The sequence below is a fragment of the Salmo trutta genome, chromosome 7 (genome assembly GCF_901001165.1).
Source record: "Salmo trutta chromosome 7, fSalTru1.1, whole genome shotgun sequence".
NCBI classification, from domain to species: Eukaryota; Metazoa; Chordata; class Actinopteri; order Salmoniformes; family Salmonidae; genus Salmo; species Salmo trutta.
In genome coordinates, this window is record NC_042963.1 from 21,340,372 (window position 1) to 21,368,146 (window position 27,775).

Sequence of the window (27,775 nt, forward strand, 5' to 3'; positions counted from 1 at the left end):
AACACTATGTTACAATTACTATTGACATGGCTGTTCTCTTGGGAATTGAACTTATAATGCAGAAGGAAAGAAAACAGAAATGATCTACATTTTGCAATTGGGGCAGGCTCTTCAATTCACTCGAGCAAATCTATGAAACGAGCTTTAGATTGAGAGAAACTCAGCATGAATGTTACAGAGATTTCCTTTGAAAGGTATAAACAATGGAAACTACTTTTTCCATTTTACATGTACTGTACATGAATGAACATTACAAACACCAATCTTTTTTGGAACAAACATTTTGACCCATGTATTCTTCCAATAGCCTGTGATAAAATAAAATAAATCCTAAAGTTATCGAGCTAACATATTAACAATCATATATATCTCTTGAATTTTTGGTTAATTTAGCTCAGCTTGAATATGCGTTTTTGATTGTTGATTAATATATACTATGCCAATTTCAAGTGTATATTTCTCAAAAATATGGATTTCAGTTAGCTAGCTGGTTAACTCAATGATCCTGCTTTCTGGAACCTCCCCAATGTGCTACTTAATATATACACAGTCATTGTTGATGAAGATCTCAATTGATCACAGATTCACACCACATATGATGAACACATTTGTATTGCTATAAGTTGTGCCATTATAATAGCCACTCTAAATACAGTAATATATGTGAAAAATTTGAAAATACTGAAGAGTGGGGTTGTCAGCTTATATAAGTCATAGGTAAAGATGTGTGTTGGGATATAAACAATACATGTGTGTGAGTGCAAGTGGGAATGTGTGTGTGTGTATATGTGAGACTGTACGTGTGTGCTTTTGTTTATCTTTTGTGTGTATATATGTACACCCCCACCCACCCACCCACCCTCCCACACACACACACACACACACACACACACACACACACACACACACATACACACACACACCCCATCCCCCAACACAACAAGCTCAGGTGAAGAAGTCTTTGGAGATGGCCTCCACGAAGTTTGGCGCTGACATGAGGATGCCGATGGTGCAGAGGATGGTGAACACAGAGAACGCCATCAGGCACAGCCGGTCAATCACAGATGCCGCAAACTTCCACTCGTTGCACAGCGACTCGTCCTCGTCCTGGCCCCGGAAGCGCTTGGCGATGTAGCGAACCTCCTCTAGGATCTTGGACATGTCGGAGTCCACGGGGCTCGCCACCCCCACCCCGGTGCCGCCTGCCACGTTGCCCAAGTTGGGCAACCCTGCCCCGGGTAGCAGCACCTCCTCGTCCCCTGCCCCCACCAGCCTGGAGCAGATGACGCCTGAGTCGGGGGTGGTGGTGTAGTGCATGCCCTCCATGCCCCGGAAGCCGATGTAGAGCATGTTGCCATTGGTGGGCTGGAGGGTCCCCTGGCTCATACTGAGCTCCACACTGGAGAGGCTGTTGCGCGGATGCTTGTTGTGGCAGGCCAGACGCACACGCTCCTCGCCGGGCCGCTTCATACGTAGGAACCAGGCGCACCAGTTCAGGAGCACCACGCGTGTCTTTGTGGGGATGAGTGAGTGAGAGAGAGAGAGAGAGAGAGAGAGAGAGAGAGAGAGAGAGAGAGAGAGAGAGAGAGAGAGAGAGAGAGAGAGAGAGAGAGAGAAAGAAAGTGTGTGTGTGTATGCGTGTCAGTGTTTGTGTGTTTATGTACACCAGCGGGAGGAGAGACAAGAATAGAATATCAACACCAGAGGAGAGAAACATGAACAGGAGATGATCACTATGCAAGCATTGTGCATTAGCTCCCAATTCTAACACAGACGCTGAAAATTTTAACATGGCTTTTCACTCTGATTATGTTATCTTAGTATACTGTAGCTATACATGTTTTAGAGAAAAAATATCAGTTTACAATATTTTTCAAATCATATAGATTTAATTTCATATCTGCTCCATAAAATACAGTTGAAATCGGACTTTTACATACACCTTAGCCAAATACATTTAAACTCAGTTTTTCACAATTCCTGACATTTAATCCTAGTAAACATTCCCTGTCTTAAGTCAGTTAGGATCACCACTTTATTTTAACAATGTGAAATGTCAGAATAATAGTAGAGAGAATTATTTATTTTTCAGCTTTTATTTCTTTCATCACATTCCCAGTGGGCCAGAAGTTTACATACACTCAATTAGTATTTGGTAGCATTGCCTTTAAATTGTTTATCTTGGGTCAAACGTTACGGGTAGCCTTCCACAAGCTTCCCACAATACGTTGGGTGAATTTTGGCCCATTCCTCCTGACAGAGCTGGTGTAACTGAGTCAGGTTTGCAGGCCACCTTGCTCGCACACGCTTTTTCAGTTCTGCCCACAAATATTCTATAGGTTTGAGGTCAGGGCTTTGTGATGGCCACTCCAATACCTTGACTTTGTTGTCCTTAAGCCATTTTGTCACAACTTTGGAAGTATGCTTGGGGTCATTGTCCATTTGGAAGACCCATTTGCGACCAAGCTGTAGCTTCCTGACTGATGTCTTAAGATATTGCTTCAATATATCCACATCATTTTCCACCCTCATGATGCCATCTATTTTGTGAAGTGCACCAGATCCTCCTGCAGCAAAGCACCCCCACAACATGATGCTGCCACCCCCGTGCTTCACGGTTTGGATGGTGTTCTTCAGCTTGCAAGCCTCCCCCTTTTTCCTCCGAACATAACGATGGCCATTATGGCCAAACAGTTCTATTTTTGTTTCATCAGACCAGAGGACATTTCTCCAAAAAGTACGATCTTAGTCCGCATGTGCAGTTGCAAACCGTAGTCTGGCTTTTTTATGGCGGTTTTGGAGCAGTGGCTTCTTCCTTGCGGAGCGGCCTTTCAGGTTATTTCAATATACGACTCATTTTAATGTGTATATAGATACTTTTGTACCTGTTTCCTCCAGCATCTTCACAAGGTCCTTTGCTGTTGTTCTGGTATTGATTTGCACTTTTCGCACCAAAGTATGTTCATCTGTAGGATGAATAGAACGCCTCCTTCCTGAGCGGTATGACGGCTGCGTGGTCCCATGGTGTTTATACTTGCATACAATTTTTTTGTACAGTTGAACGTGGTACCTTCAGGCGTTTGGAAATTGCTCCCAAGGATGAACCAGACTTGTGGAGGTCTGATACTGATTATAAGTGAAATAATCTGTCTGTAAACAATTGTTGGAAAAATGACTTGTGTCATGCACAAAGTAGATGTCCTAACCGACTTGCAAAATTATAGTTTGTTAACAAGAAATTTGTAGAGTGGTTGAAAAACAAGTTTTAATGACTCCAACCTAAGTGTATGTAAACTTCCGAATTCAACTGTATATAAGTTTTATTCCGTAATGAGCCAGATTACTATGTCAAGCACAAGTTCAGATCACAGAAAACATGTGACAACACACATACTGTACACACACAGTACATAATAAATGAGCATTCCTACTCTAGTAACTTGTCGATATAATGGCTTACATCTTGTTATTAGCATGTATGAACCTTTATCATGTCTAATAAGGCTTATAATTGCATCATCCACATTTTTTGCAGTTTCCAAAGTTCTGTGCCCTTTCCACTCACTTCCATCTACCCTTCAAGCCTGGCCAGCAGTCTCTCCTCCCCTCCCCTCTTTTTCAAACCACATTGGCATTCCTCTCACGCCAATGCTCAAATTGCCCACTAACCCTGACTAACACACACACCTCAGAGCAAGGAGCAGTCGCTGATCCGCTGATGTAGAACTCTTAACCTTCAGGTCCAATTCTACCTTAATGGAATGTCAGCATTCGGAATTCCGAGTGTATCCGGCGCTCCGAGTGAATGCAGAACGCGGGAATGGAAAGACGGACACGGACTCACCCACTTTGGCATTTTGGCTCCGTCCGGGTCATGATGGTGGTACTGGAGGACCAGGACGGTGGCGATGACGGACAGGCCCACGATGACCATGGTGGTGGCAAAGTACTGGGCTGGAATAGAGATAGAGAGAGAGAGAGAGAGGCACGGCATAACTCAGAGGAATCATAGAGGATTATATACTATGGCTGGAGACCAAGGGCACATTGAGTTAATATATGCCACAGAGCAGATGCTTTAATCCAAAGCGACTTACAGTACAGTGAGTGCATACATATGTGATCCCTTTGGGAATTGGACTCGCAACCCTGGCATTACTTGTGCCATGCCGTTACCAACTGAGCCACACAGGAGGTTTACGCTCTTGCATACCGATGTATGCCCTGAAAAAGAGCCTCTCAGAGATGAGCATCTGAACCATGCCTGGTGTTCAGTCGGTCGCAATGTTCAGAATGTTGAAGATAGAAATGTAGCTAATAAAGGATGTCTGCAGAAAATACAACATTTCTATCTCGAATCTCTCTGAACGCTACGGCAAGCTGCAGGGCCGACTTGCCCTATACTTAGACTATGCAACACAGGGTGCAATTTCAAAATTTGGTAGTGCAAATGTTCCTCAAATATGTCAGTCAATGACAGACATAGTATGATAAGGTTAGAGCCAGCCCTGGCAAGCTGAATATTTTCCTCAAGGCAGAGACCAAATGGGCCATCATATCATTTTAGGGGGGATCTGGCCTCTCTTTATTGGATAGCTTGAAGATGCTGTGGAAATAATTGGGTGGCATGCAGGGAAATAGCTGAGATGAGGATATCAATATGTTTAAGAATATAAATATCTGCCATTGGTAAAAATATGACAGTCATTGAGCTTGAACTGCAGATTCATTAGCGGAAAAGATTACACACGCACATCCATTGATTTGAGCATTGCTCAATATCAATATATATATATATTAATCAAATTATAAAAATAGACTGCAATCTATGCTAACTGCAAACTATACTCCCATGCGGCACTGCAATCAACGCCAAGTCTCTATTTTTTCATTTGCTTGCCAGACTGACTGCCTGCCACTTGAGCGCGGAGGTCTCAGATGCTAAGTAGTCAGGGTTGTTCTATTCATTAGGGCACAGCGTGGTAAAACGTTTTGCAACGGATAACAAAAACGATCATTTATTAATGACCAAGTTCAGGTAGTCCCTTGCTGTTTCAGTATGTCTTCCCTCCATTTGGTGCTTATAAATACACCCCAGGTTTCATGGGTGAGTGATCACACTTATATCTCATCAGTCCAACCAATTAATGGCCTACTATATACTGTAGCGTCACTGTATGTGACAAATGAACTTGGAGGTGCCACCCAGTTTCGCTTTAAAGGAGTGTGTGTCACTTTTTCTGCTTCATCAGATCTTTCTACCTCAGTCATTGAGGGCCGGTTCGTCTTACGAATGTGGTGACACAGAGGGGACAGATGGATAGATGAAATGAATGAATGGATGACTGGGAAGAACAGATGGCTGGAGAAACGGACAGATGAGAAAATGGATAGATGGAGTAGGGTGAGGATGAAGGTCTCCCTGAGTACATACCTATGAGAGGAACAGAGTCGGAGGTGGCCGGCATGATCTCAGCTACCAAGAGCATGAAGACAGTTAGAGAGAGCAGCACAGTGATACCTGGAGAAAGGAAGAAAAAGAGGGAGAGACAGACAGACAGACCATTAGAAGACTGTACATCACCAGACATGCTGTTATCGTATCATAGTTATTATCAAGGTTATTATCAAGGTATCATAGTGCATGTTATCATAGTGACCATCATGTTATCACAGTGGTTATCATGCTATCAAAGTCATTATTGTGCTATCATCATGCTATCATAGTGATTATCAGGGTATCATAGTGAGTATCATGTTATCATCATGCCATCATAGTGCTTGTCTGTATTATAGCTATTATCATGTTATCATAGTCATTACTGTGGTTTTTGTAAAAGAGAGAGAAATGTTATTTTCAACCATTTTGCAACCAATGTACAAATTAGAAGAAGAGGGTAGCTCATTCATTAGAAGAGAACTTAGAAAGGCTGAACGTAAATGGAAGGCCTGTAAACTTCAAGTGTTCTACGAGATAATGAAGGATCTGATGAGAAATTACTTGTTGTGGTTAAAGATGCAAGAGCAAATTACTTCTCTACCTTGATCTCCCGAAAATTCTGTTTAAGACAATTTATTTATTTAACTAGGCAAGTCAGTTAAGAACAAAGTCTTATTTACAATGACGGCCTACCCCGGTCAAACTCGGACGACGATGGGCCAATTGTACACCGCCCGATGGGACTCCCAATCACAGCTGGACGTGATACAGCCTGGATTCGAACCATGGACTGTAATGATGCCTCTTGCTTGAATTGCCCTGCCAATGCATTGTTGTTCTTCTCAGAACATGTTTTAAAATTATATTTCAACATTTGAGGTAGGCTATATAATCACACCGGTGATAAATCTGAGTGAGCATATATTGAAATAATTTGCTTTTTTTTTATTTTACTGGGCTGATGGAGCCTGCATCAGATGGTCAGTCTCAGCGAAGGGAGAGAGCAGCAGACTGAGGGTCTGCCTCTCAATGTCCCTCCACTGATACTGACCAAAAAGGGACACCATCTTCCAGCTGATGGCGAAACTCGAGTCACACTACATTATTTCTGCCTCATGCACAAATTCATGTTGTTAGTCCTATGACCAGAGAAAGTGAAATATTCCTCAATATTAAAAAAGACCCAAGCTGCTAATAATAACAACGCAAGCCTATAGATACACTTTCCTACTCATTCATTACTGCTGCACTGCTTGTTGTAGCGCTGAGTGGAAATAGGAAGAACGGGCATTTTATGGCTTATAAAAGCATTGAATACCAAGTGTTGATAGTGCTGAGTAAGAACTGAAACATGAACTCACTCATAAAAGCAGCATCTCTTTGCTGTATTCGTTGACAGATTGTCTCTCTAGTCATGGTTTTAAACGTTTTGAAATCTCACAGTCTCAACTTTGCTATAGATTTATTTTACGCCTGCTGCCTTATTGCAGACACGGTAATCAGAGCCATCCGATTGGCAACTGGTAGGCCTATAGTGTACTTGATTTGCTCCTCCCGGGCCCACTGGGAAAGAAGTTTGCATCTTCAGACATATGAAATGGTTTAAAATTGGAACACGCTGCCTACCCGGCACGTAGGGCAGCTGAATCGGGTGCAACTACTGCCAACAGCGTGTGACGAATAAAAAAAGGGACACAAGACTTATCCTTGGATTTTTTACAGAAATGTTTGGCGATCGACTAGGCATGCCTTGGAGATCAACCAGTTCATGATCGACCGGTTAGTGACCACTGTTCTAGAGCTAGAGAAGCAAACCCCTTCAACCAACACTCTTAAAAATAAAGGTGCAAGTTGGAACCAAATAAGGTTATTGAGAGCAATGCCATAAGGGAACCATTTTAGGGTCTCTGAAAAAAACAGAAATGTTTCAGCACTCTAGGCCCGGGATTGAATAGCCCTGCTGTAGGTTTTTAAGCCTTTTTTGCATATTTTCCAGGGTATCATAGTGATTATCATGCCTTTTGATTGGATTTTAGTGTTACCAGTACCACCCATGACTGTGTTTGCTAGTGACAGAGATATGGCTATTGCATTCATTCATTTTCAGTCCTGTGGCCTTCACCATTAGATCCTATGTGAATATGTTATCATTAAAATTACATTCTTTAAGACAATACAATACATATTTCACAAGGGCTTATTTTGAGTGGCTCGTTTTACCCTAACGCAGTGGCCTGAAACTTAGTTTACAGGCCACATTAGGCCTGCAAGTTACATTATGTTGGCTTGCAAAGTGATGTGTAATTTCTATTGAAATCCAGACAGTGTGGGGATATGCAACATTTTCCATTTTTATTCACCCACAACCTGCATTCAGAATGACTGCCAGGGTAGGGAAGACTAAGATATGAGACTACCTAAACCATCTAAACTGGAACAATCATTTCAGTATTTTTTGCAATAAGTCCAAGTAACAGATTGGAATATTTTAGAACAATTTATGTTATTTATATTTCAGTAGTCTAAAATGAATTAATCAATCAATGCACATGCAAAAACATAGATATTGAAACCAACAATTCAAAAATCAAACCTGCAAAATAACATGCTGGGAAATATGATAATGATGGGCATGGTTTTGGTTCAACTCTGGTTATTAACACCAACACTGGGATTCTTTTACATCACTGACTGTTAATTTAACTCCTGAATCAACACTAGAAATGTTACACTGAAAATCAACACCAGTTAACATTGGCCAATTTGCTGTGTTCTATGAAAGGGACACATCTGCAGGCTTCCATACATTTCAAGAACCTTTTCGAATTCTGAAGACTGTAGATGCAACATTAAGAACCCCCCCCCCCACACACTTAGCTCAAAGGTTCTTTATTGGACAAGAGTTCTCCAAGGAACCTTAAGAGCTGAAGAAGAACCTTCTTTTTTTCAGTGTACAGTGGGCTATGACTCACCAGCAGCACACTTCCCAAAGTTTTGTAATGAACTCTGAGGATCAATAAAGCCAGGCGATCCAAGGATCAAGATGGATAGAGCGCTTTCCTCTCATTAACCACTCCTGTATTCTTCGATGCATCCAGTCGATACATTTTATACAGACACAAATGGAAACACACACACGCATGCAGACACACAGAAACACACGCAGCACACACACACACACAGAGACGCACACACACACACTATCTCGTGGTATCACTTGGGAAAATGTTACTTGTAGTTTGACTCCGAGTTTCAAGTCAGTTCATTGCCAGCAGATATTGATTTCAGACCATAAGTCATCCAGTGAATCAGGAGGTGGGAGGGGGAGAGTGGGCAGACGTGGCTAAAGTAGCTAATTGAAGTATCTTGAAAATGTAGTTTTCTATAATACTGTCTCAATATGCTCTACATTAACTATGAGCATAATAAATTGTTTAGGGATAAGCAATGTGTATGTGCCAGAGCCTATCAAACCATATAGCAATTTGTATGCCACATCTTAGTTTACATACAGTGCCTTCAGAAAGTATTCAAACCCCTTGATTTTTTTAAATGTTAGAGTCTGAATTTAAAATTGATTAAACTGAGATGTTTTTGTGACTAGCCTACACACAATACCACATAATATCAAAGCGGAATTAGGTTAATGTAATCTTTTTCAAATAATTACAAATGAAAAGTTGAAATGTCTTGAGTCAATAAGTATTACTTTTATTTATTTAACCTTTATTTAACTAGGCAAGTCAGTTAAGAACAAATTCTTATTGACAATGGCGGCCTACCCTGGCCAAACCCGGACGACGCTGGGCCAATTGTACGCCGCCCAATGGGACTCCCAATCACGGCCGGATGTGATGCAGCCTGGATCCGAATCAGGGACTGTAATGACAGCTCTTGCGCTGAGATGCTGTGCCTTAGACCCCTGCGCTACTCGGGAGCCTGGAGTTAAGGCAAGTAGTAAAAATGTGCTTAACAAGTCACATAATAACTTGCATGCACTCACTCTGTGTGCAATAATAGTGTTTAACATGATTTTGGAATTACTACCTCATCTCTGTATCCCCCAAATACAATTATCTGTAAGGTCCCTCAGTGGAGCAGTGAATTTCAAACACAGATTCAACCACAAAGACCAGGGAGATTTTCCAATGCCTCGCAAAGAAAGGAACCTACTAGTAGATGGGTAAAAAGCAGACATTGAATATCCCTTTGAGCATGGTGAAGATATTAACTACACTTTGGATGGTGTATCAATACACCCAACAACTACAAAGATCCAGGTGTCTTTCCTAACTCAGTTGCCGGAGAGGAAAGAAACCGCTCAGGGATTTCACCATGAGTCCAATGGTGACTTTATAGTTACATAATTGAATGGCTGTGATAGGAGAAAACTGAGGATGGATCAACATTGTACTTACTCCACAATAATTGACAGAGCGAAAAGAAGGAAGCCTGTTTATAATAAAACAATTTCTCCAAATTTCTCCATCCTGTTTTCAACAAGGCACTAAAGTAATATGGCAAAACACTTTTTGTCCTGAATACAAAGTGTTATGCCTGGGGAAAAACCAATTCAACACATTACGGAGTACTACTCTCCATATTTTCAAGCATAGTGGTGGCTGCATCATGTTATGAGTATGGTTGTAATCGTTAATGACTGGGGTGTTTTCAGGATAAAAAATAAATAGAATAGAGCTAAGCACAGGCAAAATCCTAGAGGAAAACCTGTTTCAGTATGATTTCCTAGTTACAGTTTTGACTTAAGTCTTCCTAAAAATGTATGCAAGGCCTGAAAATGATTGTCTAACAATGATCAACAACCAATTTGACAGAGCTTGAAGAATTTTGAAAAGAATAATGGGCAAATGTTGCACAATCCAGGTGTGGAAAGCTCTTAGAGACTTACCTCACAAATGTAATCGCTGCCAAAGGTGCTTCTACAATGTATTGATTCAGGGGTGTGAATACTTAAGTAAATTAGATTTCATTTTCAATAAAATAGAAAACATTTCTAATTTGTAACATTTCTATTGTTTGCTCAGCCACGTTTCTTACTATGAAAACTAGAAGCATCTAAAAGTACCTGTAAATAGTATTTGTCATCAATTGTACGATAACATACTGTCGATGTGGTTTGTTGCATACAACAAGAAAAAAACCACACCCATGTTAAACACCTATATCCTACACATAGAATTTAAATATTAATTATATTATTATGGTCCTACGTAGTTGAACTCATTCTGGTTCATACACACACACACACACACACACACACACACACACACACACACACACACACACACACACACACACACACACACACACACACACACACACGGACTCACAAAAACACAAAACACACAATCATCTCCAGGTCTCTCTGGGCAGGCAAGAGAGGGCATTTCCAGTTCACCTGGTCTGAGGCTCCAGCCAAAGCTCAAGCCCAGTCATGCACGCAGACAGGCAGACAGGCAAGCAGGCAGCCCACAGCCACAGCCCAGCTACAGCCTAGAGCAGCATAGAGGTCTTGGGGGACTGGCCCCTGCAGCGCTGCTCTAACAGATGCACCCCGCAAATATCTGTCCCCCTCTGCCATCACTGGGAAGATTGGGTGCTAGTCAGGGCAGTGCCCATAGGCAGTGGCTAAATGTGTTGTGTTTTATGCACTGTAGTTTTTTGTTGTTGGTTACAGGCTAGGTACTGTACTGTAACTATCTATAGCCTATAGATACAGTTTAAGCATGTCACAAGCTATCTGTGTGATGATAACATATGCTCTTTTAACTCAGTTTGGCAGTGTGTGTATGCCTGTGTGTGTGTGTGTGTGTGTGTGTTACTGTAGGTAGGGATCTGTGTAAAGCCAGTCCACCTAAATGAATCAAAGTGGATGAATGAAATCAGATGCAGCCAAGTCAACTGGCATGAATAATGTATTTAGGCATACCTTTTCAAAATTGCTTTTTGCTTTTGTTTTAGGTAAACTGCAGACATGCCCATCAGTCAAAATGGCATAGGATGAATTATACAGAGACATCTATGTAAAAAACCTTCACATACATAAACATCTCTACTGTATATAAAGTTTGGTTCTGTAATAACAGTACATTCATGCAGAGTGAAATATAATAAATTATAGGTGAAATAAATATTTTTCTTCTGACATGTAGACAGAGTGGGTTGTCTGGTGAGTGAAGGGATAGTGTTTAGTTGCCCTAGAATTCAACAGACGGCCTTTGGGCTAAGTGTCAGTCCTGCTAGTATAGATTGAATGCCAGTCAAGAGTGTGCACTTTACAAACCTACTTCCCTCATACGCACGGACACAAACACACATGAATATTCAACGACACCACACATTTCGACACACAAACACACAAACATTCCGTATGTTACTCACGCATTTGTGACAGAAAGCAACAGAGCAGACCATAATAGTAGGGTACACTGCTGTCTAACATGCCCTGTTTCATCACAAGAAGAAAAGCATACCCTTGTGCTCTGCCTCATGGTATTTAATCATGTACCTTACCAACACCGCTCACACACACAACCCTTTCACGCACACGCACACACACCCTCCCCAGTCTCACCCAGTGAGATCTTCTCTCCAGAGTCCGCAGGCAGCAGGAAGACGAGCAGGGCCAGGGTGGAGATGAGGACACAGGGGATGAGCAGGTTGAGGCCATAGTAGAGGGTGCGTCTACGCATCACCACCGTGAAGGTCACGTCAGGGTAAGGCTCCTTACAGCAGTCATAGAAACGCTCGTTCCTCCGTCCGGGGACCTCTGCATCACACACACGGACAAAGAATTACAGTATATGCACACATATGCATCCTTATTGTATACACAGATGTTTACTGTTATACTATCTTATACCATGGCATTGTTGAATACTTGTTTCTGATTGGCTTGAAGGGCATTCTAGAGTGTTCATTATTTCCCTATTACGCACGGTACAATTGCACGGTATAATTTAATAGCTATGAAGTTCATTCTTACATGTTCTATGTTTGAGCTGCTTTGAACGCAAAAGTTGAGCTGAAAACATTACTGGCATTGTTGAATTCGATTTTTATAATAGCAAGCTAGGATGAAGGTTTGGTTAGCAAAGGTAGCAAGTCTGTTTGGTTTCCAGAGAAACTACTTTAGCTGTCTAGCTAGCTAGTAAACTTGCTAGCTACTTCAGTGGATGTTGTCACATTTCTACTGGCAATATATTTATAGTGGCAAATATGTTAAATTATAGCCATGGTATGAAAGGGTTATAATCAACTCAGGGCTCTATGCTTTCTCTGGAAAATAATGCAACTCCGTGGAAGGTTTATTCCACTCCGCTAGCACATCGTGGAACACACCTTGCACGTCATGCATTATTTTCCAGAGAACGTATAGCCCCTCGTTGATTATTTCTTACATAATCACTGCCAGAACACACCAATAACAGGCTTCAACGACTAGCCTCTTATTATCAAGAAAGTACATCAGGGAGTGAATATTGTGAACAGTCCTCTTACATGCTTCACTACTCTTATGATCTTTAGAACATTGGTTTTGATTGTGTATATGCCCATATAGGAGGGAATCATAGAGCATGTTGATGGTGAAATGGCCAGATTACTTCCTGCAATTTCTATTACGTGGGGCCTCAATGCTCCATTGGTTGGTCTCCTAAGGACACATTCTTCACTCTCTTGCTCCATCATCTCTTTGTTTCTCTATCGCTCCCTCTCCATTTCTTCATTTCCGTCTCTTGGAAGCACACGGATGTGTTCTGGCTCCCCAGGGAGCGATGAACAGGCCTTTGTTAATCATTAGACCCCAACATGACTCCTCCGTCTATGTAAAATGGAGACAGCCAAGGTCTCCTAGACCAGGGTGAGGGCGGGGGCAAACATAACCTAATAGAACCATTCTATCAGGGGTGGTAAAGCCTCATGTGTTTTTGTTTCATTCCCATTCTGAATAGAGCTCTGCATGCGAAAGAAACATCAGGGTAAGGCTCTTATAACAGTCAGGGAAACCGAAATGCTACTTGCCCGTCACACTTTGTTGCGCTTGATTTGGCAAATAGTGCCTAGAGACGACCCCCCCCTCCAGGTGCAACGAGCTCCATGGAAGCGTCTGCCAACCCACCCCTGCAGGGGGTTCACTAAATAACAGCAGGACAGTTTTAATTGCTGTTGAATAAATGTAGGAATATAATGATTTATGTAAATCCAGTTCCATTCCTCAAAATCAGTTGTCTTTAGAGGCATCAAAGCCATTGGTCTTTTGAATATTAGCAGCTAGCAGCCATGACTGAACTTTCTTTTTTTATTACAATGAATGTGGATCCTCAGAGCTGCCCTAGTTCACACACAACGTCCAGCATAGATCTTACATACAGGAAACTGTGTGATATTTTAAATAGTAATCATAGAACCAAACCTCAGACTTCTTCGAGCATAATCCACACTTATAGTCATTTGTTTATCATCTCTTTGACTCTCTGCTTTCTATGGCTCTCTGCCATTAGGGACTGAACTTACCCACGAGGTCCCACTCTCCATTCGCAATGTATCCAGTCACATCCGCCTCTATCATCTGCAGGTCTAAAGACCAGCCCCCGTACGTCCACGAGCCAAACTTGAGGTCACAGCGCTGGACATCGAAGGGAAACCAGCGCACGTCGATGTAGCATGTGCTCTTGAAGATTCCTAAGCAGCAAATTTGCTTAATTGTATAAACTGTTAGTGAAGCAATACATCAATAAATGGTCAACAGAATGGAAGGATGGGATGAAATAGGGATATTAATAATAATCCCCCCTAATTATAAGGGGGCCAACAACGGAGCCCTGGGGAACTCCAAAACGGTTGATATGAGAGGGTGAGAAGAAGCAAGAGCCAAAGCAGCCTGAGCATGATGGATTGGGACAAGGCTCTTTGATTTACATGCCCTGGATCCCCCACAAAACAAAATGGCAGAAAAATGTAATTTGTTCCCAATCTCTAAGCTTCTGCAAAGCGTTTCCGCCGCAGCCCTTCTGCCTACGTTGGATTACTTTTCCCTGCAATAAGGGTCTCTCTGGACATTTATGAATGGCCTATTTGACTGAATTAGTTAGTCGTTGATAGCAGGTCGGCTGTCATGTTTTGCATAGCCCCCTCTCTTCGTCCATCCAGACCCCAAAGTAATTAATGTCCGCTGTCTATCGTGATGCAGCTGTTTGTGGCTCTATTGATTTCTGTCAGTTACAACTCTGTGTTTTTCTCTCATTCCTGCAGTCAGCTGGAGGGAGATACTCAGACAGGGTGCCCTTTGCGATCACCTTCCTTACACGTAGGTCCTGCTGGTCCCCTGTTGGTGACATACTGTCAGGGACTTGTATGTCTACATCCCGGAGGTGACATTACTGGGTCAGAGAAGATGGGGTCAAACTAGGTGGTAGGGTAGACATGGGAGAGGGTTGTGACAGCTTATAGAGACATTACCCCTCCTGCATCCAATTTCCACATCTCAGTCACTGCCTCGTTCATAACTCTGAGATGAATCAATGCCTGTCGTAATGACATTCTTAAAGGTCATAAAGCTGATTTACAGACTTATTTGCAGATAGGGAGCAATTTGACTACACTGCACTCTATATTCAGACGGAGACCATGTGTCAGCCAGCCCCACTCGACACACACCCACAGTGGTTCACGTCTTCTAATTCGGCATGGCGTTGTGTAGAATCTAGTTAATCAGCTCTGCGTGACTTAATCCATTAGATTTGGGAGGTTCATCATCACAGGCACCACTGCCTTTGTTTGTGGGAGCAGAAAAAAACTAAAATGAATAGTGGAAGCAGAGTGATTGCATCATCATGGCTTTTAACTTTTCATGGCTTCTTTTATTGGCCCAGAGGGACCTCTCTGACCAAATTGACCTGGCTTATTTCCTGACCACTATATCATTTTGACACAATTTCAAGGCCAACTGATATATACCAGTGGAGGCTTTTGCAGGGAGAATAAGGAGAATGGACCTCCCCCTGTGATCTAGGAGAAGTTAAGGAGGCTTACCTGGGGGGAGATACTGGCAGTAGCCAGTGGAGTTGACTAGGACGTTGGTGTGGAAGGTGGCGTCAAACCTCTCGTCAGCGCTGAGCATTGGACACAGATTAGCAGTTAGCATCCATCAGCGCTTTATTTGCACATAAAATCTAACCTTGTAGCTTTAGTGGGAAAACAAGACCGTAAAGAGCTCAGCAGAGCTGGGGTGTCACTGCCTGGCGCAAGGGCTGTGTAAATCATAGTTACTCAGCATAGTACAAAACAAATAGCATAGACCAGGGATCATCAACTAGATTCAGCCGCGGGCCAATTTTTTTTTGAGAGGATGGTCAGGGGTCCGGAACATAAATACAAATCATTTGTAGACGTCAAATTTACCGCAAGAGGCCCAAACAGATATCATATTTGACTAAAACATAATCATTTCAAACCTTGCTTACATTTGTATACGATCCCATATATCTAGAGAGCTATTATGTGTGGGAATACATGGAGCTGATTTGCTGGTATTTTTACAGTCTTTTATGTCCAACAATAGAAAACATTGGGGGACAAATAAAATCCCCTAAGGGCTGCCAGTTCTGGAACCCTGGCATAGACTAACACAGACTAACACACTGTACACACGCTATACTGTACACACGCTACACTGTACACACACACACACACTAGTGAAGAAGTTGCATTAGAATGTGAATGAGCAGAGTCGAGCATGTGCAGATTAAGCAGGCTCAGCTGCTTCACAGACAGCCCATACACAAAGAAATGACAACGACAGACACAAACACACACACACAAACAAATAAAGAGCTGCACAGTGGCCCCCACTTTGATAATGTATCAGTCTGTGCTTCTCTCCAACATAAATCCATGTTAATCTGGCTAGCTGTAGCACTGCAAGATACAGTCACAGCAGTACAGGTGAAAGTATCTCTTCATAAAAAAGATACGCCTACCAGCATCTGACTCAGACATCAACTATCCATCTTTTCTATTTACTTATATGTTTCTCTCAAATAAACGTGTCACCTGTATCTGACCTGCAAAAATATACGTTTGATAGTCTACACAGAAAAACAATTCAGTAGAACATTGTGTGCTAATTAAAATGTTCCTCTGTAACGTCTCTACATTCTTCAGGACCTCAATGTTCTCTGCCTCTGATATCGCCCCCGCTCGTTAGACTACTGACAGTTATTGGAGCTTATCTTTGATCAGGCCTCCTTCTCTAAATGCAAATGGAGCTCTGTTCCGTTCCTGACGCTCTCCACAACAATTGCTCAGCATAAGGAAGCATATCCAGGCTAGCCTCGACTGATAGCATAGGCACTCTCGTCACATTGATGTTTTTAACAAAGAAATATAAATCATGACAGGCAAATAAGCTATTTTTCATCTATTTGATGTACTTAACATATCATGGCTCTGATATAAGATGCAACACATTCAGCTCGCTGAATAGCAATTGTGTTGAATGAATGGCATTGAATGAAGAAAAACAACACAACACACAAGTGCATCAAATGGATAATGGTTCACCTTCTGTTAAATCCAAATTATAACAGTAAATGTTACTGGCTAGCTAGCCGACACACTGAATTAATCCCCCAATACATGATGTATGAGTAGCGGTACGTACCTGTTGTAGAGGAGAATGTCAGGCCTCCATATCTGGGTGTCAGGGAACCTGACATTGGTAACTCCAGGGTAGTCTGTGGTGTTCCACTGCAGGTAGTAGTCAGTCCAGTACTAGGGAGACCACACAGATAGGTTAGGAAACACTGGAGGAAGTTCAGAATAAGACTTAACACTAATGTGTTATAATCAAGTGTGTTATTTACCCATTGTAGAGATTGACACTTACAAGTGTTGTGAGACATGGTCCAGGTTAACTACATAATCATTTGCACCAGGTGCAATAGGGTTCAATTAAACAATAAGGCCAGAAGCGGAGTGCCTGGATACAGCCCTTACCCGTGGTATATTGGCCATATACCAAAAACCCTCAATGTGCCTTATTATTATTAACTGGTTACCAACATAAATAGAACAATAAACAGGTATTTTTGCATCATACCCGTGGTATATTGTCTGATATACACACGGATTAAATGATGTCTTCACGCTGTGTTATTCCTTCTTATTTGGCATTTTTGTTTTACATTCTTTGGTCAATTTCCTCTGGGGGAAAAAAAAACAGTTTAACTGTGAACTTGGTACAAATTTGGCATTTTTGTTTTACATTCTTTGGTCAATTTCCTCTGGAAAAAAAAACAGTTTAACTGTGAACTTGGTACAAATGCTCAGTATATCTGGACCTAATTATCTGCCCACAGGGTAACTGTATAAGGTTACCTAGCTAATGAACAGAGAGAGGCATACAGAAAAGTACAAATTCCCAATGACTGTGGAACATCCGTGTTAAATATCTATGCACTTTGAACGGCTGGTCAGGCACGGTAAGGTATATTATTAGACTTGAGCGGTCTGCCCAGACCTCGTATTTCTACCGAATGACCTCACACAGAAGACGGGCCTATAACTCTGGCCTCTTCCTCTCCAAATGGAGTACATTTTTTGAGCAGCACACCACAACCCCACTCTGGTGAGCATCTCTCAGTTTCGTTGGAGGCTCACTGACTCGCTCTCTCTTTCTCTAATCATTATCTCTAATTATATAATTATCTTCTGACAATGGAATCATCCTCATAAATATTCTCTGGCAAAGGACAGGTATGCTTAATTTACTTTCGATGAGAGGAGTCCAAATTGGATTACATAAGTGGGTCATTTAAATGGACTTATCTTGGACTTATCTTGTGGCAGAAGGCATTGTTTCATCACAGTGGCTAACCAGCTTCAGGAGAGTTATGTATGGGGAGTGTGAAAAAAAAACATCTAAGAGTGAATAATCTCTGTTCACTCAAAAGTGTTCCTTAACTCCCACATGTAAATTCATTTTATGCTGTCAGAAATATGCCGCGCAGTAAATATGCACAATAAATTACCAGAGAGGAGGCATCTGCTGGGGATGGGAATTCACGCTGTAGATCATGTTTTTCTCTGGTGGGCTATTTATGCAAGTTCAATCATTCCCTCTGCCAGCATGAAACCTTTAAAGAGCCGCAGTAACGGATGTTGACATTTGAAAAATACCCACAGCTCGGGGCATAGAGACATCTCTCCCCTCAAAATACAGACTTCCAGCACCAGAGCCTGGGTGGATCGCTTTCCAAAACATTGAGAGAGGGAGCAAGGAAATTCATTGAGCCCTTAAAATCAAATTAAGCTAAAAGACTACTTCGCACTGGAGGCTATTTAACAAACAAAATGTGCTGGAGAAAGGTATGGCTGAGCCTGAGGGGATAAAACAACCTTTCTCACTGGATAAAGAGTGTGAGATGTTAGGAAGGGATTAGTTGCTTCTCTAAATTTTAAACACAACTTTCGTAAGACCGTGAGAATTCTGGGAATTCACAATACTGATAAGAAAGCTAATTGAATTTGAGCAGCTGTATGAAATGGGTTTAAGAAAAGAAAACTTGTTTACATACAGTATTTGTATTCATGGCTTTACTGTACTGTTTTGTCATTATGCATTTACGTAAAAACCAATACTATTATTATAAAAGTAGCTTAGAACTGCTAATAATCTGCTATAATGTCCTTTATGTGAACTGGAAAAAGCACAAGTCTTCCACCCCATCACTGCCAAAGGTGCAAAAGGAACCAGGCTTTTGAGCATGTTCTGCCATGTCAATGTCTGTCTGTTAAAAACATACAATTGTATTGTCATTCTTTATTTAGAATAAAAGCGCTTGTTAGTATAAAAAAAAGAAGCACCCGTCAAAAAATACATTCTGTATGAGCTTTAGCAATGACACTGGCTTTTTCCAAAGGGGACATGAGTTCACAAAATGGCCGAGTGGAGTAGTGTACCACATAATAATGTGTGTGACACCATTCAGTAAAAAACTCAGGGAAGGTTATAGACGACTTACTTCAAAAACATATTCAAACTGACACCATATTGACAGACAAGCCTGACAGAGCCTTTCAACTCCACATGGAGTGTCTAAAAGGGAAATGCAGTATTAGTAGAAGCAGAGCGAGCATCGCGCGTCCTTTTCCGCTGTAGAGGGAGTTTTTAGTTTTTTTATCCGACAGCTATTTATCTAGGTCAAATACTAGGGTTGGGAGAAGCCAATTCATTTAGATACTTTCGGAGCCAAGTTGAAGAAAAAAAACGACTAAATAATTTGGCTAAAGGCTTACACTTATCATGGATTCACAATTTTCTTCTGAGTCCATCTAGGCACTGTCCCTTTGGCACTCGCCAGCCCATCTGCAATGGTCTGTGAGAGCACGGTTTAATTTTCTTAATGTAGTGGCACTCCCCTATCCCAGTGAGGGTTGGGAATGGAGCTGAGGGCCAGTTTGTCAAGGATGAGGGGGATAGGATGGGGGGGAGGGTGTAGGGGGAAGTTTTTGGGATAAAGGGCAGAGCTGACAGACATATCCATCAAGCGTGTTAGGTGTAGTAGATCGTCTAAGGACGTTCTTGAGCATGACCCTTAAAATGTACTGTTGCTTGGTAATTGAGGAGCATTAGTAGTGTTCATTGATATACAGGGGGGCCTAACTGTCTGACTCGATAAAGGAGGACTGATGATCACAAAGACACTCTACCCGGGAGAAGGAAAGGGGGTGATGGAGGACAAGTGTCTTGATATGAACCTCTGTCTGTTTTGATGCATATCTTCACATGCCACATACTCTTAGACTCAAGGTTCGATTGATGAAAGAACTCACCAGCTGTAACCAGATGTTGGTCGTCAGGACCTGGTTCTTCTCATCCTGTAAACATACAAACACAATCAATGTCTGTCACCGACCAATGCTAGAAAATATTCTAATTTGTCGCTCCACCTGCCACACTTAATAAAAGTCTTGCTGGGACAGGACTTTTCGCTAGCTGTAATCCGTCTTAGATATGGCCACTTGCCGATAAAGGGCAAATGACTATGAATAACGTCACTTTGATAAATGTCCTGCATTTTAAATCCTCTCACAAGCAGGGAGCAAAACATGGAGCTACTGAATCTGCATAACAACACCAGCCAAGCATTTCTATTAAAAGACACAAGCTGCTCCAAAGCAATGGTTGAGATGAAAAGACCTGGAGGTAATGTTGTTTAAAAGTGGGAAGGTTATTGGTCTGTGGGTGCTGGACGGTGGGTAATGCGGCATACTTCAACTTTTACCAGTGGATGCATATCATTCTTTCCTGTTTATGGGCAAACGCTGCAGCCGCCACAGACCCCAGCTGTTGGCGTTGGAGTTCCAGGAAGGCTCAACTGTGTGGCTCCATAAATGGTCACTGGCCAATTGCAGTAGCTACAAACATGAACCTCATGCTCACGGACTCACAGACTGATTTGATGACTTATTTTTTGAACTTTTCAAAGTATATTTGTTTACTTACGTTTTTTATTTTTCACAATATATTATATATATCATCTTAAATCATCCATGTAATATTGTATAATCATGGATGCAATGTGCTCTGTACCCTAAAATGTGATTAGCTAGAAGTAAATGGGAGCAGGCACGTGTAGTGAATTGTGACTAATGTTTCCCAATCCAGCAGGGCTCCCACTGCACGAAATAGGGTCTCATTTAATCCCAACGCAGCACACAGCTGGGGTCCCCCCAAAACACAATCTCCACCAACAACAGAGTATAAATGGTGAAACAAAGAATGACAATGAATTATTCAGTGTAGCTATTTACCAGGGATAGGCAACTGTTCTCGAGGGCCCCTGTTACAAAGGTTAATGTAATAGCCAGTGTTATTACATTAACCGTTGTTACAGCCCGTGTGCAGACTTTTGTTCCAGCCCAGCACAAACACACCTTTCAACTAATTGTGGTATTTTAAGTAGTATCATTTAAAACTGTGTATTAGAGATGGGTGGGAACAAAAGCCTGCACACACTGTGGCCTTTACAAGATTTACAGTGCAATTAGGAAAGAAGCAGCAAGAGTAGTATCGTAGAGAACAGTAGGCATGAAAAGTTGGAATAAGATTGTTAAAAATCACTCACTAATGTCACATTTGTCAAAATGCTCTGCCTGTGATTTTCACTTGGGAAACACGCTCCCTTCCAATTCCATGGTAAGTGATCATTTCAGCACATTCACCGTTCTCTGCCTGTGCTTTCCTCCCATCTAGATTATAGATCTACAGTACGCACAGACAGTTCCATAGCACCAGTATGATATACATTCCAAGCAGGGAGGCTGTTTCTGACACAACAGTATGATTTTGGCCAAGACGGTGTGCTTGTGACTGGGTGGATTCAAATCCCTCAACTACTGCTACTTTGCCACAAATCCTCACTTTCCTCTTTCTTATCTCCTCAATAACATATACGTAGATACTTTGAAAAACAGTGGTATTCTGTGGGCCCAGGGAACGTTGGTTTTGTCAGATGCTGGGTGTAATGGTGGAGAGGTAGCCGCCGTATGTTGTTTCAGCTCCCCTGCTGGCAGTGCCCTGGCAGGGGGGAGTGCATCAGACACACAGGGGGGGAAAAAGGTCTGCTGCCTCTCTCAGCAGCACTGTGGGCGAGCTGAGCACCGACCGGGAAACACAGCCGCACAGGGAGTCTTGTTAATGTGGCTCACACATCCTATCACAGGGAGAGTGTGTATGTGTGTGTGTGTTTGATATCATCTCTAGTGCTTCGGAGGGGAGATCTGATATATCCATCACTATGTGTTAAGGTGATGTTGTCAGTGTTTCTTTCATTGCGTGCTAACAGTGTGTGTGTGTATGGGTTGACAGATGGCTCATCAGACCCACCACATCCATGATCTGCATGAGGCTGAAGCTGAAGTGTACGGTGAGCGAGTGGGAGTCATTGAACACGGGACGCTCCAGAGGGTTGTAGTTTCGCATCAGGTCCTTGTACAGTCTGCGCTGGTGCTGTCCCTGTAGAGACACTAGGGGCCATTCATGCCCGCACACACACACACACACACACACACACACACACACACACACACACACACACACACACACGTCAAAGACACCGACATCCCATCACCCGCAGTTTGCAACCCTTACATTTTTTGCATTTTGTATGTTACGGTCTGGAAAAATAAATAAAAGCTCAACCAAATGTAAATCAAAACTAGACAATGAACTGAAGTCTGTGCCAGGTGGGACAGAGATCTGATAAAATTCCAACTCCGAAAAACTTTAGAAAACAGTATAACAGAAAACATTTATTTTTGTAGTGCCAATTTTTCACACATTCAGTAAAGTCAAGGCTTTAAGATACAGCATACATTTTTGAATTTGATACTGGTGTGCAATTTCATACAAAGCTATACAGCTATAAATAAGGCAAACAAAATAATCTCTATTGTCTGTTTTTGGTCTTGAACCCCATCCGGTCTCATCTGCTTCACGTATCTGGAGACACATCAGTCTGTCTCTTCTCCTTACATTGTAGAGAAGACCGCAACTATCAGCTCAAACGGCAAGGTACTGCAGTCCAGAAAAACAACCTGGTGTCAGAGCATTTCGTATTATTCTGTACGTACATTTTATCATTCCATTTAGTATGATATGTTATGTTTCGTATGGTATGTATTCATTTGTGGATGTCCATGATACATTTCGTATGATAAGTTACGAATTTGCAAAATGTACAATGTGTTACGAATTTGCTAAACTTACAATATGTTATGAATTTACAAAACATATGATATGTTACAAATTCCAATTTGTTGTGACTAACGCTGATGTTAGCTAGGCTAGGGGTTAGGGTTAAGGTTAGGAATTAGGTTAAAGGGTTAAGGTTAGGGGAAGGGTTATCTAAAAGGGTTAAGTAAAATTCTGTCTTGTGTCACCATACCAAATGTAACATATCACAAATCTTGGCTTTACTGTACTATGTTACATCTAGTCTATGAGATTAGGTTGGGGGAAAAATACCAAAATACATCCTCATCATTTACCTTTGAAACTGAGTTTTCCACTTCATTGCTGATCAGAAGATCTGCACCTTTCAGTTTCCACTTGTTTGCTCTAAGAGGCGTAAATTGTACCTGCTGATGCACTACATGACCAAAAGTATGTGGACATGTATGCGCTCGTCAAACATCTCATTCTAAAATCATGGGCATGAATATGGAATTGGTCCCCCCTTTACTGCTATAACAGCCTCCACTCTTCTGGGAAGGCTTTCCACAAGATGTTGGAACATTGTTGCAGGGACTTGCTTCCATTCAGCCACAAGAGCATTAGTGAGGTCAGGCACTGATGTTGGGTGATTAGGGCTGGCTCGCAGTTGACGTTCCAATTCATCCCAAAGGTGTTCGATGGGGTTGAGGACAGGGCTCTGTGCAGGCAAGTCAAATTCTTCCACACCGATCTCAACAAACCATTTCTGTATGGGACCTCACTTTGTGCACGGGGGCATTGTCATGCTGAAACAGGAAAGGGCCTTCCTCAAACTGTTGCCACAAAGTTGGAAGCACAGAATAGTCTTGAATGTAATTGTATGCTGTAGTGTTGAGATTTCCCTCCACTGGAACTAAGGGGCCTAGCCCAAACCATTAAAAACACCAGACCATTATTCTTCCTCCAACAAACTTTACAGTTGGCACTATGCAGTTGGGCAGGTAGCATTCTCCTGGCATCCACCAAACCCAGATTTATGCTACAAACAGCCAGATGGTGAAGCGTGATTTATCACTTCAGAGAACATGAATCTAATGGCGGCGAGCTTTACACCACTCAAGCTGACGCTTGGCATTGCACATGGCGATCTTAGGCTTGTGTGCGGCTGCTCGACCATGGAAATCCATTTCATGAAGCTCTCGACGAACAGTTTTTGTGCCGACATTGCTTCAAGAGGCAGTTTGGAACTCATTAGTGAGTGTTGCAACCAAGGACAGACGATTTTTACGGGCTACGCGCTTCAGCACTCGGCGGTCCCGTTCTGTGAGCTTGTGTGGCCTACCACTTTGCGGCAGAGCCACTGTTGCTCGTAGACGTTTCCACTTCACAATAACAGCACTTACAGTTGACCAGGACAGCTCTAGCAGGGCAGAAATTTGACAAACTGACTTGTTGGAAAGCTGGCATCCTATGACCGCGCCATGTTGAAAGTCACTGAGCTCTTCAGTAAGGCCATTCTACTGCCAATGTTTGTCTATGGAGATTGCATGACTGTATACTCGATTGTATACACCTGTCAACAATGGATGTGGCTGAAATAGAATAATTTTAAGGGATGTCCACATACTTTTGTGTATATAGTGTATACTATGAGGTTGGAATAATACTGTGACTTTGTGAAAATGATGTTAATGCCGTTTTAGTGTAAGAGCTGTTTGAAAAGACTGCCTAAAACATTTGCCTGTTTTGGTAGGATGGAGTCTTGGCTTGCCTGGTGACATCATCAGGCGGTAAATTGGTCAACAGACCAATAAGAAAAAGAGTTCCAAACCTTCTCTGCCAATAATGGCTAATTGTTTTGTTTTCAGAGCTAAATTCTTGCTTAGAAGCTATTTTTGATCATTTTGATTGAAAACAATCATAGAAATGGGATCAAAACAGCTACATTGGACCTTTAAAAGTATTTTTGTGGTAGAAGTTTACTTTTTTTTTTACTCAAGTGAAGTCAGATGCCCTGTCATTTTCCCTGCTGCAAATACATTCATTCATTGATTCATTCTAGCTTTCCTAAGATCCTGTTTCTGGTTGTTGTGGTCCATCAAAAAACTGCAGTCCGTGTTGAAACAAGAAAAAAATAAATCATGGTTCTGCAACTTTTTTTTTGCTTTCTGAATTTGAAGACTTGCTGTTGTGCTGGAAGGAAGGAACTCATAAGGTATTAGAACGTTTTAGGATATTATTTGGGGGAGAGAAATATGATGGTGCATCGAGTGATGACAGCTCTTTAAAATACATTTTGTGGTAGTTGAAGAACTATGTAGAACAATAGGTTTGTATGTAGACCTACTTATACCTAGCTATAGTTCTATCCAATAAATAAAATATTTAGGCTAACCGTGATCACCATTTCAGCTTGAATAGAGGTGAAGTCGAGGAAGAAGTCATAAGTTTCTGTCTAACCTGTCGGGAAACTGGTCAGAGGTTTGAAAGAAAAGAAAAGCAGAAAGGCATAATATTTTAGCGCGAGCCCTGCCCATGTCAGCGAGGTTCAGGCCCTACTCTACCGGGACCCGATTGTTAAACATGAAATTACAAATACAGTAACAAATACAGCAACTTCTTCCATTAGTAGTGGATTGTCTCTCGTCTGTCCGTTTCTCCCTACACTACCCCATGCACTCCTCTACGTGTGTGAGTCTCCATAGCAACATTCCTTTTGGGCTGTTCAATGAAGAGACATGACAAAGCGGTTAGCTGACGTTAGCTAGCTAATTTTTCGCCACTCTGAGAAACAGCTGTAACTTTTGATTGGTAGAAGATTATTCTATTCTGATTCCAAATGTAAAAAGCAGAGAAGTAGACCAAGGTGTCAAACCATATACATTTGTGTCTAAAGTGCTGGGAAAGTGGTCAAAATGTCAGTTATTTGCAAAAAGTTGGAAAATAATTTGTTAATGAGGTTACTAATACAGCTATATTGTTAGATTGGTAGAATATATTTTAATATCGATTTCAGATTTGAATAGCAGAGAAGTAAACTTTTTTGGTGTAAATTGTTGGAAGAGTGGCCAAAGTAGCTGATTTGTGTCAAAGGTTACATTGTTTACAGTGAATAGAACAGAATGTTGGGAGTCATGAAGTCACAATGGGCCCTTAAAAATGCTGCTGGAAATCCCATGAAAGTTGGAGGACAAAAAAGCTTATTAAAAAAAGAGATCCAAAAAGTTGTATGCAAGCTACTCAAACCAGACCAGTTTGCACGTTTAAAAGTTTGAACGGCGTTTTTAGCTTAAACAATGTAAAAGGGGTAGTGTGTTAAATAATAATAAGAATGTAACTTATGTCTAAGATTTAAGTGGGGACTCTTGCTTCGCAACACTGCAAGGCGCACTGTTTAATGTAGAAAGTGTACACAGGTGAGGGACCTTGTCCTTGATGCTGTCAATGGCCGAATAATGGTTGGCCCGCCACGAAGATAAATCTATGTCGATGTAGGCTAAAACAATGTCAGAAGAAGCTACACTTCTAAGTTTCTCATATAACCGAATCAAGACTAGCTCTTTCTGTAATTGACAAAGCCCTCTTTGTAAATGACAATGAACATCTAACCCACGGATTCAAAATCTCACTATAATAACATTATGATAACACATGCACAACGTTGCCTACCGTGAAACAAGCAGACGATGGTAAGTAAATACAGGGTAAAAATCCGAGCCTCCATTGCATGACAGACCAAATGTGCCTCCTATGATAGCCTAGACTATGTGACAGTTCCGAGACCACTATTATACAGTCACCGAAAATTAAAAAACGCCAAAAAGTCACCGGGCATCCCAGACAACGCCTGTCAAACGGTTGAAAATAGCTGATAACGAGGCTTGACATGCGAAGATACGGATTTGGATTTGTGCTCCAGGGGGGTTGGTCGGGTGCTCTTCCTTGAAGCCCTCCAAAATGAAAATGCGAATCGCGACACTAAACTCACATGGCTGTGACAGAACTAGTCATGCTGTCTTTGCAGAGGCAAATCATCGAATAACCGCACTGGCAGCTAATATTTCGAGGAGGCATACAGTAGGAGAGTGTGACAATCATTCACTGGGAATTATTAACATAATGTCTATTCTGGTTGCCAATACCCCAATTGAATATGATTATGACTAGACTACATATGTTTTTTCAAAAACGCACAAACACTGCATCACCTGTAGATTTAGCTAATAATATGGCAAAAATTATGGCGAGAGAAAAGTAAATATTATGGCGAATGAATTAACCCACAAACCTTAAATGTATACTTTATGATGTGAAAGAAGCCACTGTACTGGGCTGTTAATTAAAATGACTACCTGTAAAAAGACGATGTGTTTCCATAAAGGAAACAATGACATTTAAAGTGTGAGGCACCATCTGACTAATACTACTTCATTATCTCTATTCCATACTTTAAAACTGTGGTAGAAGTACAGAATGCTCCTTTTGTATCTAATCAGAACCATGGACAGCTCTTAAACAGTCCTTTCTCATAGAGAAGATTGTAGAACCTTTGGGCTCTTTTCCTGTAATAGAAGTGAGACCACATCAAACATGCA

General features: G+C 41.7%; 1 protein-coding gene across 2 annotated transcripts; it reads right to left on the minus strand.

Annotated features, from left to right (window-relative positions):
- Positions 1-886: 886 nt before the first annotated feature.
- On the minus strand, positions 887-27,123 carry LOC115197124 (neuronal acetylcholine receptor subunit alpha-7). Of its 2 annotated transcripts, XM_029758363.1 has the most exons (10): positions 26,850-27,123; positions 22,353-22,492; positions 20,297-20,341; positions 17,124-17,233; positions 15,494-15,573; positions 13,976-14,143; positions 12,036-12,230; positions 5,435-5,521; positions 3,845-3,954; positions 946-1,512 (listed from the first exon to the last, which is right to left on the minus strand). In XM_029758363.1, the coding sequence occupies exons 1-10, from the start codon at positions 26,902-26,904 to the stop codon at positions 946-948; spliced, it is 1,557 nt and encodes a 518-aa protein (XP_029614223.1). In that variant the 5' UTR covers positions 26,905-27,123. The 2 variants fall into 2 exon arrangements, with proteins under 2 accessions (XP_029614222.1, XP_029614223.1); XM_029758362.1 differs by lacking the exon at positions 22,353-22,492 and having other exon boundaries at positions 887-1,512.
- Between the last annotated feature and the right edge of the window lie 652 nt (positions 27,124-27,775).

What these genes read in the sequence shown, in the direction of transcription:
- LOC115197124 (XM_029758362.1), bottom strand. Translation starts at nt 27,068, where the DNA reads ATGTCAAGCCTCGTTATCAGCTATTTTCAACCGTTTGACAGGCGTTGT. An exon ending in CATCGTCTGCTTGTTTCACG is followed by an intron (nt 20,342 to 26,849) that starts GTAGGCAACGTT and finishes GTATGTTTACAG; the next exon opens with GATGAGAAGAACCAGGTCCT. An exon ending in TGGAGAGTGGGACCTCGTGG is followed by an intron (nt 12,231 to 13,975) that starts GTAAGTTCAGTC and finishes TGTGTGATGCAG; the next exon opens with AGGTCCCCGGACGGAGGAAC.